We start from the raw sequence: 14,840 nt of genomic DNA on the forward strand, positions 1-14,840 counted from the left end.
GTATTTTATTTCATGAAAACGATTTTTCGTCCGGTTGTTGGTTTTTTTTTTTCCCAAAAAGTTTATCTTATATATGATCTTATACTGTTACATCCATCAGTGAAGAAACCAAGTTGGAGAGACAAATTATTACAGCAAACTTGGAAGCATAACAAACATTCTACAACATAGCTACCAAGATTAGGTAGATGATAGTGAAATAAGTCTGTCTTCATCACTCTCTCATTAAGACTATCTAATCAATGAAAGTCATTGCAGCCAGTCTTAAAGCATACTTCATAAGCAGGGGGGAATGACAGTCTTAAAGCATACTTCATAAGCAGGGGGGAATGACAGAGCCTTATACTTCACCACATCATCTTCAAAAAACAGTCATCAAGGTCTTAGTGAATTTCTTCCACGACCTATATCCTTCATCAAAATAACCAGAGCCAAGGCACCAAGAGGTGTGCCAGCATCCATTGTCAAGCTAAAGTAAAACTAACGAAAGAAACAACCTACAAAAAGCCTAAATCAAAAAGAGGAGTCTCAGAAATGAAAGTCGATTAGCTTCTGAGATTCCTGACTTGCTATTCATCTTTCCTGGAGGTTCATGGTAAAACCGGATAGAACCTCAGTCCTGGATCCTTTCTGCATTGACGAGTGTTCCTATCAGTCCCCATGTGCATCTGTTTCCCTTTTTTCCTTTTCGAGCTCTCCCCAATTTCATATTTTCCTTTAGGTTTTCCAACTGTAGAAAACAAAGGATCTGATGAGACTTTGATGGAGGTAGAACTTGAAGACGGAAAACATTGGAGGGGATTAGCAGCAAAAAACTCTTCCAAATTAGGCGCAGGAGTAGCGGGTCTCGGCGGCTGTGAGATAGGGGAGTAGGAGGAAATTGCAGAGCTCTGATCTGATTTAATGTCTTCATTACAGCTGTTGAGAGAGGAGATCCCTTCTTCATCCTGACCAGGAGCCTGAGGAACATCGAGGTAGTCATCATCAAAAACCGGAGGAGCAAGATACGGACAGTGAGCCAAGTCGTGATTGAAGCGACAACAGTTGGTGCAAACTTTTTTGAGTTTTTCATACTCAAAACCTATCATGGCTCTTTCTCCAGATTCAAATCTGACCTTTCTAAAGAAACGAAGACGGTTTGTGAGTTCAACTCTAATCTTCACCCTAATAAAGGCTATCTGCGTAGTCGTCTCCTCATTGAAATCCAAGGCCACAACCTCACCAAGAGTATTAGCAATGAACCTAACTGTAGTGTCAGAGACATAAGGAAGGGGGATACCTCTGATTTGGACCCAAAGGTCAATAGATGTAAGGAAATCCTCTCTGGGAAAGTCTTCCCACCTTTGAAGAGCAACAAACCAGTTTTCAAACACCCAGGGTCCCCTTCTGAGAACGGAGGCTAAGTCACTCTCTGAACTAAACCTAAACTGGACATAACTATCATCCAAAAAATGACCATGCACCCTATCATAAATATCCCATTGAGCAGGTAAGGCAGATAGTACACGCCTACGGTCTTGGAGGGTAGGATTAAGCAGACGTCCGATAAGACTGAGTCTATTCCTTGCCAAAGCACCAGCATATGCTAAACTAGGAATAAACAATTCCGGATCATCTCGACCAAGAACCATATATTGAAGATCATTCCATAGTTCAGCAGCCATGATAGAGAAAGAAAAAAACTAGAAAAGGAGAAGCATACTAAGGAAAGTAAAACGAAAGAGGGAGGAAATATATATATGAGTAATTAAGGGAAGGAGTTAAAATAGAACTAGAAAATATGAGATAAGAAGTCAAAAAGGTCAAAGAAGACAAACCTTATTTGTAGGACTTAGTCAAATCTTCTAGCGAAGGAAGAGAAAAATTGAGAAACCAAGAAAATCACCGCTTGAGACTCAAAAAGTCTTCTAGATTTGTTTTTTCTGAAAGTCAGAATGTAAACCATTCTAGCTAAGAAAGACAAAAGTCAGTATTACGATTAAAAAGAGAAAAGAAATAATATAAGAAATTTCTGGTAATGGAACAAAAGGATAGTACTAATGCAAAGAATTAAGAATCATGCTTTGCTCATGATCAAAAAAACCTTTCAACCACCTAGGCACACCACTAGCCACGTAAGAGGATAATCCCAAGTCCAAAGTGACACTTTTTGCAATCAGCATAGCTCCCGAGTTACTCTTTAATGGTTCGAAGCTAAGAAACCAGAAAGGTTTCCCTTGACTATAGAATATGAGGGGAGTAATGAAGCTTACAATTGATGGCCAATGACTTGGATCATGTATAGCCTGAATGATTTCCAACGTGGATGCACCAAAAGTCACATTCGCTAAATGTAGGCTTGCCATACTCTCCAAGGCCCACTCCCAACTCTTAATTTTGGCTTCAAAGACAGAATTAACAGAGGTAAAGGATCTTCTACTGTGCAAAAGAACATTACCTGTAGGACCTCGTACTACCCAAGAGGCTCCAGATAACGCGAACTTTTTGGACCAGGAAAAACCAATGTTGCACTTCACTTCACCATGTAAAGGGGGATGCCATCTTTCATCCTGATCTGAAGGTACAATCTCGTGACAGAGAGTTGGAGTCTGCACTGCACACCATTCCGAAAAGGCCTCCCATGCTTTTTGAGCAACATCAAGCGGTGAAAAGCATACTCCTTGAAAGAGTAAGGAATTCCTGTTTTTCCACAGATGCCACAAAATCCAAGCAAATGCTGATCTAGGTTCTGCAACAGAGTTCCCCAATCTCTTCAAACTTAAAACATGATGCATATTCTCAAAAATTGAGTTGCCAAAACCCAAGGATGGCGATGGAATATTGGAAAGAGCCCAAACTTGTCTTGCAAAAGGACAGAGGAACAAAATGTGGTTGATCGATTCAATCTCTGCACCACAAATCATACACCCATCAAAAATTCTTATTGCTCTAGTCCTAAGTCTTTCTGTGACAGCAAGTGCTCCAAGAAGAGCTTTCCAGAAAAATATTCTAATTTTTGGAGAGGTAGCCTATAACGCCCCCGAACCGCCGTATGGCCGGGCGGACCACGGACAGCACCGGGACGCTACTATGGGAACATTCACCAACGGTCCGGCCGAGTACAAGAACATATCAAGACCCTTTGGCTAGTCCATCAGTGAGGTTCCCGACCACACGGCCTATCCTTACAGCTTTGCAACCTTATAGACATGCCGTGTGTTGAGCCGACTCGGACAAAGTCTATATCAGCACGCTCGCCCGTTTAATATAAAACTGAATACTTTTATTTCATTAAGGAGTTCTTTACAACCGATTTAAACAAAAGGTCATAAAGTTTTAAAAACGCGGCCCATAGCCGAAGTTTGTTACCAAAAGGAAAACATACTTGTAATTTTTACAATAGACACAAATAAAAATCTACTCCAGCCTCCCTATCGTTCACCACGCCCTCTAGTTCCCTCTAGGGTTACCTGCAGCACAAAAATCTATCGTAAGTAATCGAAGATTACTTAGTGAGCTCAGGGTGCCTGCAGAGAGTTAGCCCCAACTCTAAACCCCAAAACAACAACAACATGCACGCAAGCATTCAACAATCACAACAACCACAAGAAATCAACAATCAACAATCAACAATCAGAGATAGCATGCGGAAGATAATGAGCTAAACAAAATAGCTACCATGCGAGTCTCACTAACATGCATAAACGTGCAATATTTAATAACATGCAACGACATGCAACACCACCACAACCACACAAAAACTTGAATTAAAACATGCAAGCTTTAAACAAGTTTAATTTCTAGGGCCCGGTATGCTTCCTCTCCTCCATCCCTCTCGGAACAACCGCGTTACAGCCACAAAGGCACGCAACCGGATTTCCTTTCAAATTACACCGTCGTGTAATAGCTTCGGCCAGGATAGCGAACCCAGTAACCTCCGAGCTCTTCGTACTCAACCCTACAACACACGAACATGGGTTACATGTCGCTGTTGTATGTGATACGGTAGGAAGGACAGCCATACCCTTTCTTACATGCTTAGCCGGTATTACTCGCGGACATGCATTAAGATTTCACCAATTCTTGATACTTGGAAATTACATGCATGAGTCTCACACTCATGACTTCACAAGTATCACCACATGTTACCACCCCCTTGTTACTAGAACATTTCGGACTAGTAACGGGTGTAACCTCACACACATGCAATTAAAACAAGAAAAATCACAAAGAAATTTCAAGTAATAATGCACCAAAAATAACCATGCAATCCGCGTACTAGATAGAGGTTTTCATCCCTCATCTAAACCGGTTAATGCATAAGCCTGAACTCACAGTAAAACCGGCGATGATCGGCTTTGGTTGATGAGCTCCTCCCGCGGCACACTCGAAACTACACTTGAATGAAAACGATTGTCCTTATCGTTTCAACACTTGGTCGATAGTCTTGTCTTGCACTCTCTTCTCCTCTTTCCAACAACTCGCCACTTCTTCTTCTCTCTCTCAAGAAAATTTCTCTCTCAATTTTTCACTTTACCCCTTTGGTTCTTTTGCGAAAATGAGAGAGATGGGAGCTTATTTATAGAGAGTGTGGGCGCGGAGATAGCCAATGCATGTCTCATGCTCACTCTTCATTAGAGGCTATTAGTGCATGCTTAGACACTTGGAGAATTTCGAGCAACACCTTGAATTCCACTAACTTCTCTTGAATTCTTTATTCTCCCACTAAGCTCCACTATCTCCTTTGAATTATTTAATCTTCCCACTAACTCTTCCAAAATTAAAATAATTCTCCACTTAAGCCCCATGGAATTAAATTAATTCTCCACTTAAGCTCCATTATCTCCTTTTTGATTAAAATATTCTTAGTGGAGATTCCACTTTGATTATTTTAATTACTCCACTTAGAAAAATCTCCAACACTTAGAGAATTTTTCCTCCACTTCTTAAACCATGTCCGATGGCTAGACCGATCGTTGGTCGTCCGCTGTGTCCGTCGGTACACGTACGTCCCGTACGGTACACGGCACATGGTACATGGTACATGGTACCATCGGCCACTTCCTGGTCCGTCCAGAATTTCTCGGACATTCCTTCTGTAATACCATTGTCCTCCTCCTTTACTTCCCATTCGTGCCCTTTGCACATCCTTGGCCCTGGGGTTTTGTCCTGAAATTTTACCCCTTGACGAGGGTCATTACATTCTCCCCCCCTTAATAGAATTCGTCCCGAATTCCATAAGGTTCTGATGGCCCTCTCTTCTACTTCTGCAACGCTTCTGTACGTCACTGCGTGCAGTCTTCCCTTTATGTCCGGCCTGAGTCCATTAAAGAACCTTCGGGCCATGGCTAACTCATCATCATTTCCTTGGTACAAGTAACTTCGAAGCCTTGTGAAAATTCTTCCATAGGCTTGAACACTCTTAGGACCTTGCTCCAATCGTAGGAACTGATTTTCCAACCTGTCTCGCGACTCTGGTGGAAAATACTTCTGTCCAAACTCCCTCTTAAATGTCTCCCATGTGATAGACTGGTACCGATAGCGTGGAACTACACTATCCCACCACGCACGAGCATCTTCCTCCAAGAAATTAACTGCAATAGGCCTCCTAAACTCCTCTGGGCACTTTGATAGTTCGAAATTTGTTTCCAACTCCTTTATCCATTCGTCTGCTAACACCGTGTTTAGATCTCCTTTAAATTTGCTGAAACCTAAGTTTCTCATCATCATCACCAATCTCAAGAAATGATCTGATGGATCTTCTACTGGATGATTGGTTTGACTCCGCTGCTGCTGCTGAATCATATGGCTCAAAAGTTCTTGAACCATTCTTAGCGTCTGTTGGGTCTCCGATACATTCGCTGTACCATGGTCTTCCTCACGCCCTTGATCTTCTCCCGGGACATTCTGGTTTGGATTGGTTGCGTGCTGATCAACCGGCGAAAAACCAGGCGGGTACACATCCTCCGGTATATTGTGCCAATTCGAACTTGATGGCGTATACCCCGGCACCTCAACAGGTATCTCCCATTCAGGCATATACATGTTTGGCTCAAACATGCCTGGGAACGATTCCTCCCCTTGGGCATCCTCAAACAACGGACCCCATTCCTCCGGACCAAACGGCTGACTCGAACCCCTCACTGTGTCCGGCGAAAAGTGCGTTGACAAGTCGTGTTGACTGTGCGTAAATCTGATTAAACATATCTTTTAAGATTGTTTAAGTGATTCTTAATAAGAAAAGAAGTTCTTTTCAATATTGGTTGCATCTTCGTTTTTACAATTGGTATCAGAGCAGTCAACCGATGAGAGCTCTATACTCGCCACAGGTTGAGATCTTGAGATAATGATGCTTCAAAGGGCTGTGATCTTGGATGAACAAAGCTATGGTCGTTGGAAGGTCCGCATGGTTCAGTTGATCCGTAATCTTGGTGAGGATGCTTGGACGGCTGTTGAAGAAGGCTGGGAGCCTCCATATGAGAAAACTGAAGCTGGTGACAAGATCACTAAACCTAAGGCACGCTGGACAGTGGAAGAAAAGAACTTGTCTAAATACAATGCTAGGGCTCTTAATGCTATCTTTGGAGCTATTGATGATGATGAGTTTAAGCTTGTTCAAGGTTGTGAATCAGCTAAAGATGCTTGGGACATTCTGGAGAAGACCCATGAAGGAAATTCAAGTGTCAAAAGAACAAGATTAGACCAACTTGCATCTCAGTTTGAAGTCTTAAGAATGGATCCAGAAGAATCAATTTCACAATTTAGTGCAAAATTGAGTGTTATTGCTAATGAAGCAAAGAATCTTGGTAAGATCTATAAAAATACCAAGCTGGTTAAGAAATTAATTAGATGTCTACCTTCTAAGTATGCAGCTCATAAAGCAGTTATGAGGGTATCTGGCAACACATACACCTTGAAGTTTGAGGATCTCGTTGGTATGCTAAAATCAGAGGAGATGGAAGTTTCTGAAGAATTGAGAATTCATGGTAAAGGAATTGCATTCAAGGCAGATGACAGGAGTGATCAGTTGAAAGAGATAAAAGATAACATGTCCTTGATGGCAAGAAACTTTGGAAAAGCTCTCAAGCGTGTTGAAAAAGGACAAGGACGAGAATTAGCTTGTTGGAATCAAACTGCTACAGAGAGGTCTTGTTCTAGGCCAAATATATCTGAGAAAGAAAAATCTAATCGGAGAAAAGAGATTCAATGTCTTGAATGTGGTGGTTTTGGTCATTACAAACTTGAGTGTCCAATGGTTAAGCGCAAGGAGATGAAGTGCTTTGAATGTAAAAAGATTGGACATTTAAAATCAGAATGCCCAAACATGGTGAAAGGAAATAAGATTGCATATGTTAGCTTTAATGATTCAGAATCAGAGAGTGATGTGGATGAAGAAGAAGGAAAAATGTTGAATCTTTTTGCATATAGTGCTAAAAGTGATGATATAGCTGATGAAAGCTCATATGATGATGATGAAGAGTCAATTTCAAAAGAGAGCTATTGTATTCTGTATGACAATTGGGTTCAGTTGTGTAATGAAAAGTTGCTACTTGTCCAAGAAAAACTGAAATTGGAAGCCAAAGTCAATATGCTTGAAGATAGGAAGCGTGAAGTATTGATTGGTGAGGAACTCCCTCCTGCTGAAAAGGAGTTGTTTGAGAGGAAACTGAGAAATCTGCAAGAAAAATATAGTTTGGAAAAAGAAAAAGCAACAAGTCTGGAAAGGGAGCTGAATGAGAATCACAAGAAGATTAGGATGTTGAATAATGGTGGCAAAAAGCTTGATGAGATACTATCTATGGGAATTGTAGGATCTCAGCATCGAGGTCTGGGTTATCATAAAGAGGAGACTGTTGAGCTGTTATCTCGTGATAAATCAGTAAGCTTTGTTAAGAGTAATTCAACCCATGAAACCGAGTCAAGTATTCTGGGAAAAGTGGTTCAACAGGAAGCCCCTGTAGCACTAACCAGGAACAAGTTCAATCTATATCCGCTCCTAAGCAAAAAGGTTGGACTAAATCCAAGCGAGGACATAGGATTTATGAATGTTTTCATTGTGGTAAATCTGGTCATGTCAAATCTTTTTGTTACAAGTTTAAGAACAAGATCAAGGAGCTTTGGATGGCTAGGAAGTGCTTTATCGATCCATCTCACTTTTGCAAAGTCTGGGTTGCTAAACAGGATCTTTACAGTAAGGTTTCCGAACATAATGAAAGACAATATAATCAAATAATCCATGAAACTGAGGAAATCAACCTATTTTGCAATCTCTCGAAGATAATCACTGAAGACGATGTTGGGGTTGAACCTGAGGTTCTACAGAAGCATGTTGCAGACCACCTGTACAAGAAACAGTCACAACTGAATCAACTAGATCCAATAGTAACGATTGGAATGATGAATCATCAGGAGTCTTAGCTACATCTATACAATTGCAAAGTCATAAGAATCAGTCTGCTGCAGTTGCATTTGTTGAGCAAACCATTTGTCATGTTGAGCTGAATTCTCAAGGAGTGTTGCAACATTGTTTTGTTTCAAAGGTTGAATCTAAGAACATTATAAAAGCTCTTGAGGATTATTTTTGGTTCAAGGCATGATAGGAAGCTTGTTGTGTCTCCCTACATATATGTCTTCATCCTTGTTTTTATATGAATGTGCACTCACGCTGGGGGAGTATGATGAGATGATGATATTGGTGATGATGGTGATGTTATAGTTGATGAGGTTTATGGTTTTGGAAGATTCTAGTACTATTCATATCTGGAGCTTGAGTTGTCACATTCAAATAAAAAGGGGGAGAATGAAAGCATGAAGATTTTGGTTGCTATAAGGCTGGTCTGTAGGATCCTGGAAGACAGGTTCACACGTCTGTAACAGATATCGAGTGACGTGGCTGTGTTTTTAGAGACTCTTTGATTAGAGAACAAGTTATTATCATATATATTAAGAAGATTTGGACTTATCCTTTAATAGGAAAGTAGGTCATCGGAGGTATCCTATATATTGTGTTATTGGGCAAACATGTTGTTTGGCCGTTCAAAGAATAATTTTGAGAACTAAGCGAATAAGCTTTTAGGGTTCTTAGGGATTTTGGTTAGATTAAGAATTGGTCAGTGACAAGTCGTGTTGACTGTGTGTAAATCTGATTAAACATATCTTGTATGATTATTTAAGTGATTGTTAATAAGAAAAGAAGTTTTTTTTAATATTGGCTGCATCTTCATTTTTACAAATTTAGCTTTTGAACCATGCATGTCCATGATTCTTCTTCCATTCAAATATGTTAAATTAAACAATCTCTAGGTGTTGAAAATTCGTGGTATTAAACTATTAATTTAGCTAAAATATAGTATAACTGAGTCCATGTTTTTTATAATTGTGTTTTTTTTCTTCTCTATAATTTTAAATCATATTCATACGCTAAACCAACTTATAGTATATATTATCCCCTATATAATAAAACGAAAGTACACAACATTTTTTTTGTAGACTATATAATAGATATATTTATGATTTTTTGGTTATAAACTTGTGACATATGTGTATCATAATATACGGGTTAGTCTGATTTTTGGTAAGTAAGGATAGTATGGATTTAGTTAATTATAGTAACATATAAATCAATTATAAGCAACATTTAAAAGATAAGGAAATCTCTCAACCTAATTAAAACAAAAATATGTGATTCTTCTTTCACATTTATTTTATTTTATATTTAAATTATTTTAATTTTTTTATCTAATATATTTAGTTAATAAAATTTATGATTTTTTCTGCATATGATGTAATTTAAATTTTTTAAAACGGACATATATTGCTCAACTGATGAATAAAAAACATATATAAAATGCAGAAAACTAGACAAAGATTCAAAGTCATATTAATAAAAAAGAGACCAAAATGATTGTGAATATGAACGAGCAGAAACCTTGCTTTATCAGGCATTGAAATTAAAAAAATATATACATTTTATTATGTTTCTTTATTTTAAAGAATTTCAACTTTTAATAACTTTAAAAATTCAAATGTATAACTTTTTCAAAATTTTAAAGATTATTAATATTTCAACTATTAAAACATTTGTCTTTTTATAAATTGTTTAAGATATGAATAATATTTAAACTTTATAAGAAGTTCAAATATTATAAGTATTTCAATTTCTAAAATAATAAAATTTATTCAAACATTTTCAATTTTAATAATATATACGAATTAAAATATCACATGACGGGTTATATGGCATGACATGTTTGAGTTGATATTAATAGAAAATTAAAATGCCACTAATTCAATGCTACACGGGTAAAATATCATATCATTATTTTGTGAACTTTTTAAAAACTTTAAAGATTATTCAGATTTCAATTATTAAATATTTAATTTTTATAATTGTTTAAGATATTAAATTATTTAAACTTTATACGAAGTTCAAATATTATAAGTAGTTCAATTTCTAACCAAAAAGAAACTTTATTAACACATTTTAAAATTTTAAAAATATATTTAGATTTTTATGAAGTTTTTTCTGCGGTGTACAACAAATTAAAATATCACACGACGAGTTATATGGCTAGATATGTTTGAGTTGATATTAATAGAAACTTAAAATGTCATTGATTCGGTGCTACATGGATAAAATATCATCTCTTTATTTTGTTAACAATATAAATATTAGATTAATAGACGAATCTAATTAAATCGATTAATTAATATGTAACAAAATAATTAATATGTGGTATAGTGTAGGTTAAGTCATATAATTAACAATCAAAATACAATATACAATTTTAAAAACTAAACAAATCAAATAAAATTAACAAACAGAAATTAATATTTTTATCAAATAGCTAAAACTGCAGTGTACTGCGGGTCAAAATCTAGATATACTAGAATAGATCTTACAAAATATATGTTATTTTCATAAGTTATATTCAACATATGATTTCATGGCATATTGTTCAAGAAAAAAAAATTTTGTTTGAGGAATTTTTTTTTTTAAAAACAAATTAAACAATCATATATAAAACACTTTCAATAAAAGTTACAAAATAAATAAAATAAATGTTAATCCATGCTTTAGCACGGTCCAATTCTAGTATACTAGAAGAAAGACGACGGTGCCTACTGCCTACCAAATTCATTGATTTTATTATTGGTGGGTTTTCCCCCTAATAATCTTATTTCAAATATATTTGTATATAGTATAGAATTTGAATACGACACACGAGACAAGAAAACAATGTAATTTAAAAATCGAATGTTAACAAGATTATTAATGTAATGTTCTTTGATATCACTTTCGTTGTTGTGGTGCTATAATGTTATTGACTTATTGTTATCGATGTATCATAGCAATACAAACACATAGATATCTGTCTTTATTTTTTATTCCTTTAAATATCCGTCGACTGCACATCGCAAAAAGAAGTTTTAGATTCCAGTGCACACTTGAGAAAAAAAAGATCATTTCGTAAATAGTCTAAATACATTACAAAGTCTTGATCTCAATTTAAATCTAACTTATTTTTGATCGTGTAATAGTCAAATTATAACCTTTTTTTTTGAACAACAAGTCAAATTCTAACTTAAAAATTAAAAAAATATAACATCTTTCTGATAGTGTAAATACTAAATAGTCAAATACTACTCTAAAGATGTATAATGTCAAAATATTTTTTTGGATGCAACCTGGTCTGGTGATCGATTTGGCTTTGCTGTGATCTGATTGCATTCTGCCATATAAAACAAAAGAGTATGCATGCTTTGAGATTTGATTTAAAATCTGTCGTCGAATCAGTTTTTTTTTTTTTTGTCAAGACCCTTGATTTCATTCATTTATAAATCAAATAGAAAGGAAATGATCAATAATCCAAAGTTTAAACAATACAACAAGAGAAACTATATTCTCTGGTTCGCTAGCAGCTTCTCTCTCTAGCACAACCATCGAGGTTTCTCCTCCCGGCGGCGCTGATCTAGGCCACTGCCCCTTCATTGTCGTATTCCTCTCTGATACCAACTCTGTTTCTAGACCGATTTCGAACTCATCGGAGATTCATCGGGTTGTCAAGCTACTCCGACCACGCTTCAGCTTTAACCTCTCTCCCCCCCTCTCTGCTCAAATGGTGGGTCTTCTCGGCGAGGTGATTCTCTCGAGACCCCAACCTTTCGATGAAAAATCTGAGACCTTTGGACGCCTTGTTTGTTTTGCTTTCTGTATCTCTTGCCGGTTCCCCTTGAAGGCAACCTCAACATTTCCTTGCTCCTTGGATTCATATCCACTCACCAAGTGTTCTACTTGGCTGCATTTGGAAGGGAGATCTGTGCTGCCTCCGGAACTGAGCATGATATTGACGGTTAAAGTTTCAACCCTAGCGAACCTTTATCCCCCTCCTGCATCTCTGGTCCCTCTAGTTTGTGTACCGGATCTACTCTGCTCCAATTCGCCGCTTTGTCCGATGAAAATTGCCTTCACAAACCAGACCAAAGTGCATTTCTCCAACCCTGTTGCTGGACAGAGTCATGCTGATTCTCGCCTCCAATGCAGCTCCGTACCCAATCCACCTCAGTCTTATCGATCCAGGTTTGAGCCCAATTCTCATACACGAATCCTGGTAGGTAGAGTATCCCGGTGAGAGTATGATACATGCCTAATGTTGAAGATTGTTAGACCCTACTCAATTTTCTCGAATCCAATCCTACTAGCTTCTCATGCCTTTGTTGTAGCTTGCAGCCTTAGTAGATATGCAAAAGCCTATTTAGGTTGGTTAGATAATTACCCTTGTCAAGATCAGTTGGAACGATTGTACCAAAAGCTCACCAAAACCCCCATATGTACCATCACGACTTCCTCCTTGGTCCTAACCTAGTACCTATCTTAATGCCCTAGGGCAAAACCGACTGTAGGTTTTGTTTGAGACTCCTTAACCTCCATGGCTTTGAGCTTCATGAGAGGGAAGAACCACCTATTTTGCTACAGCTTTGCTTCCTTTTTCCTAGATTCAATCATAGACCAATCCCACCTCTCAATTTCCATCAACCGTTTATAGGATGTAAACTCGGTTCTGCTTTACTTTGGCAATGTAATACCGGCTGCAAGCTTTGTGAGGGACTCCTTAACTTCCATGGTTGTTGGATTCATGCGAGGGAGGACTCACCTGCTTTATTCCGGCATTACACATATCATTTACGAGTACCAGTTATTGCCCCAGACACTGTGCAGAGAATTAAGCCAGAAAATGTATCAACTTTGGAACAAATAGGTTTGATCATTCTCTTGTTGGCGAGAACCCCTTCCCCCACTCCCCCTGAGTACAACATTTGTAAAATCTCCTCTGCATATATTACAAGAGCCAATATTGATCACATGTTGATCGAGGAAGTTGAGAAGTGCATCTTCATGTGCAACTCCACCATGATCCCAACAGATTCTTTAAGCATTGCTAGTCTCCCAAATTCTTACACCTCCTTGGATAACTAATGGAACCAATATCTTTATAAGCTTTGTAACCTTTTTATGCTTTGTAATCCTTTATTCTCTCATGTGTATGAACTCTCCTCATTGAGGATTTAAGCTGGAATGGAAGTTTGTTTGACAAAAAAAAAAACAATATAACAAAGGAGACATTTCCCAATGCCAAACAAAAAAAGATAAAAGGAATCAACAAAGAGTCCAAGAAAGCTTTGAAGAAAAATCTAGCGGTTTGCCACATGTGAGGTCAAGGTTTGTTAATCAGTCTTCCACGAGAGGCTCAATGGAAGACACAATGGTCATAGTCCAACACAGATTTAATGACGTTGAAAAGGTGTTCTTTGCGATTGGTTGATGCTTGATGTAGCTAGCTAGACAAGTCGAGGGGGAAATGTTGGTCAAGAGATCTCTATGACCATACTCATGCCTTCGAAAACTTGATTTCCAAGCTATTAGGCCATGCAATTTCAATGACTTGGAAGCGGTAGGGATCATCAGAGAATCTAGCATCATGAAATTTTGAGTATGGTTGAAGCGCCATGACAAATTAGTTTGGTCTCTCTCCTAGAAATGCCTCGGCAGAGGAGATTAAGAATTCTACATATGATTTGAAAACAGTTCACCGCCAGCAGATAGAGAGCATACCTGAGCTGCAATACTGATAGAGAAAGATGGATATGGAAGTTCAAAAGTGAACCGGATAAGCCACATAGTAAGAAAGTGACAGCAGGTGGTGGTTGAAGTCGCTCTTCAGAATTGACTTGGAGTGAATGTTGGTCGAGTGCCAGCCACGACCAAACAAAAACAACTGCCAATTGGAGTTCAACGCAAAGAAACCAAGAGACTTCAAGTGATAGGGAGCATAACTAGGTGTTAAACTTTTCGGTGTATAAAGAGTATCCCTGGTGTTAATGATTTTCACATAGGTGGTTTTGACAACCAGACTATACATGTGTAGAAGGTTATAGAGAGAACGATAACCAAATCTCCTTAGAGGGTTTGTCATAATGTCATTTCCTTCCAGCCTTTTCTATTGCCTCTCACACTAAGATCCAAAACCAAGCTAGGGAAACAAAATTTCTTCTAGCATGGAAACAACCATCCAAAACAGAAGTAAAGGATTGGTGAGAGAAGCCGATATATGTATTAGTCAAGGAGTCACTGACAGCCAGAGATAAACTAAAGCCATAAGCAAGTCGTTGACAATAAGAGTTCAACATTAACTTTCCAAGAGACTTCAAACTTATAGGATCAATAGAGTTCACCACAAGCAGAGCAAGAACCAGAAATTTCAGACCATAGGTTCAAAGCCATATCATCCTAGTTGACTTAGCTCTCAACATGACTAGACCAATGAGAGTATAAGATCAAACTACATATTACTTATAGTTTG

At 37.9% G+C, this 14,840-nt stretch overlaps 1 protein-coding gene across 1 annotated transcript; it reads right to left on the reverse strand.

Moving 5' to 3' along the window:
* Positions 1 to 590: 590 nt before the first annotated feature.
* Positions 591 to 1,664, reverse strand: LOC104709698 (uncharacterized protein At4g02000-like). Its single transcript, XM_010426268.2, has one exon. It carries the CDS (start codon positions 1,662 to 1,664, stop codon positions 591 to 593), a length of 1,074 nt encoding a protein of 357 aa, XP_010424570.2.
* Between the last annotated feature and the right edge of the window lie 13,176 nt (positions 1,665 to 14,840).

This window comes from Camelina sativa, chromosome 8 (assembly GCF_030686135.1).
Source record: "Camelina sativa cultivar CO46 ecotype springtype chromosome 8, ASM3068613v1".
Lineage (NCBI taxonomy): Eukaryota > Viridiplantae > Streptophyta > Magnoliopsida > Brassicales > Brassicaceae > Camelina > Camelina sativa.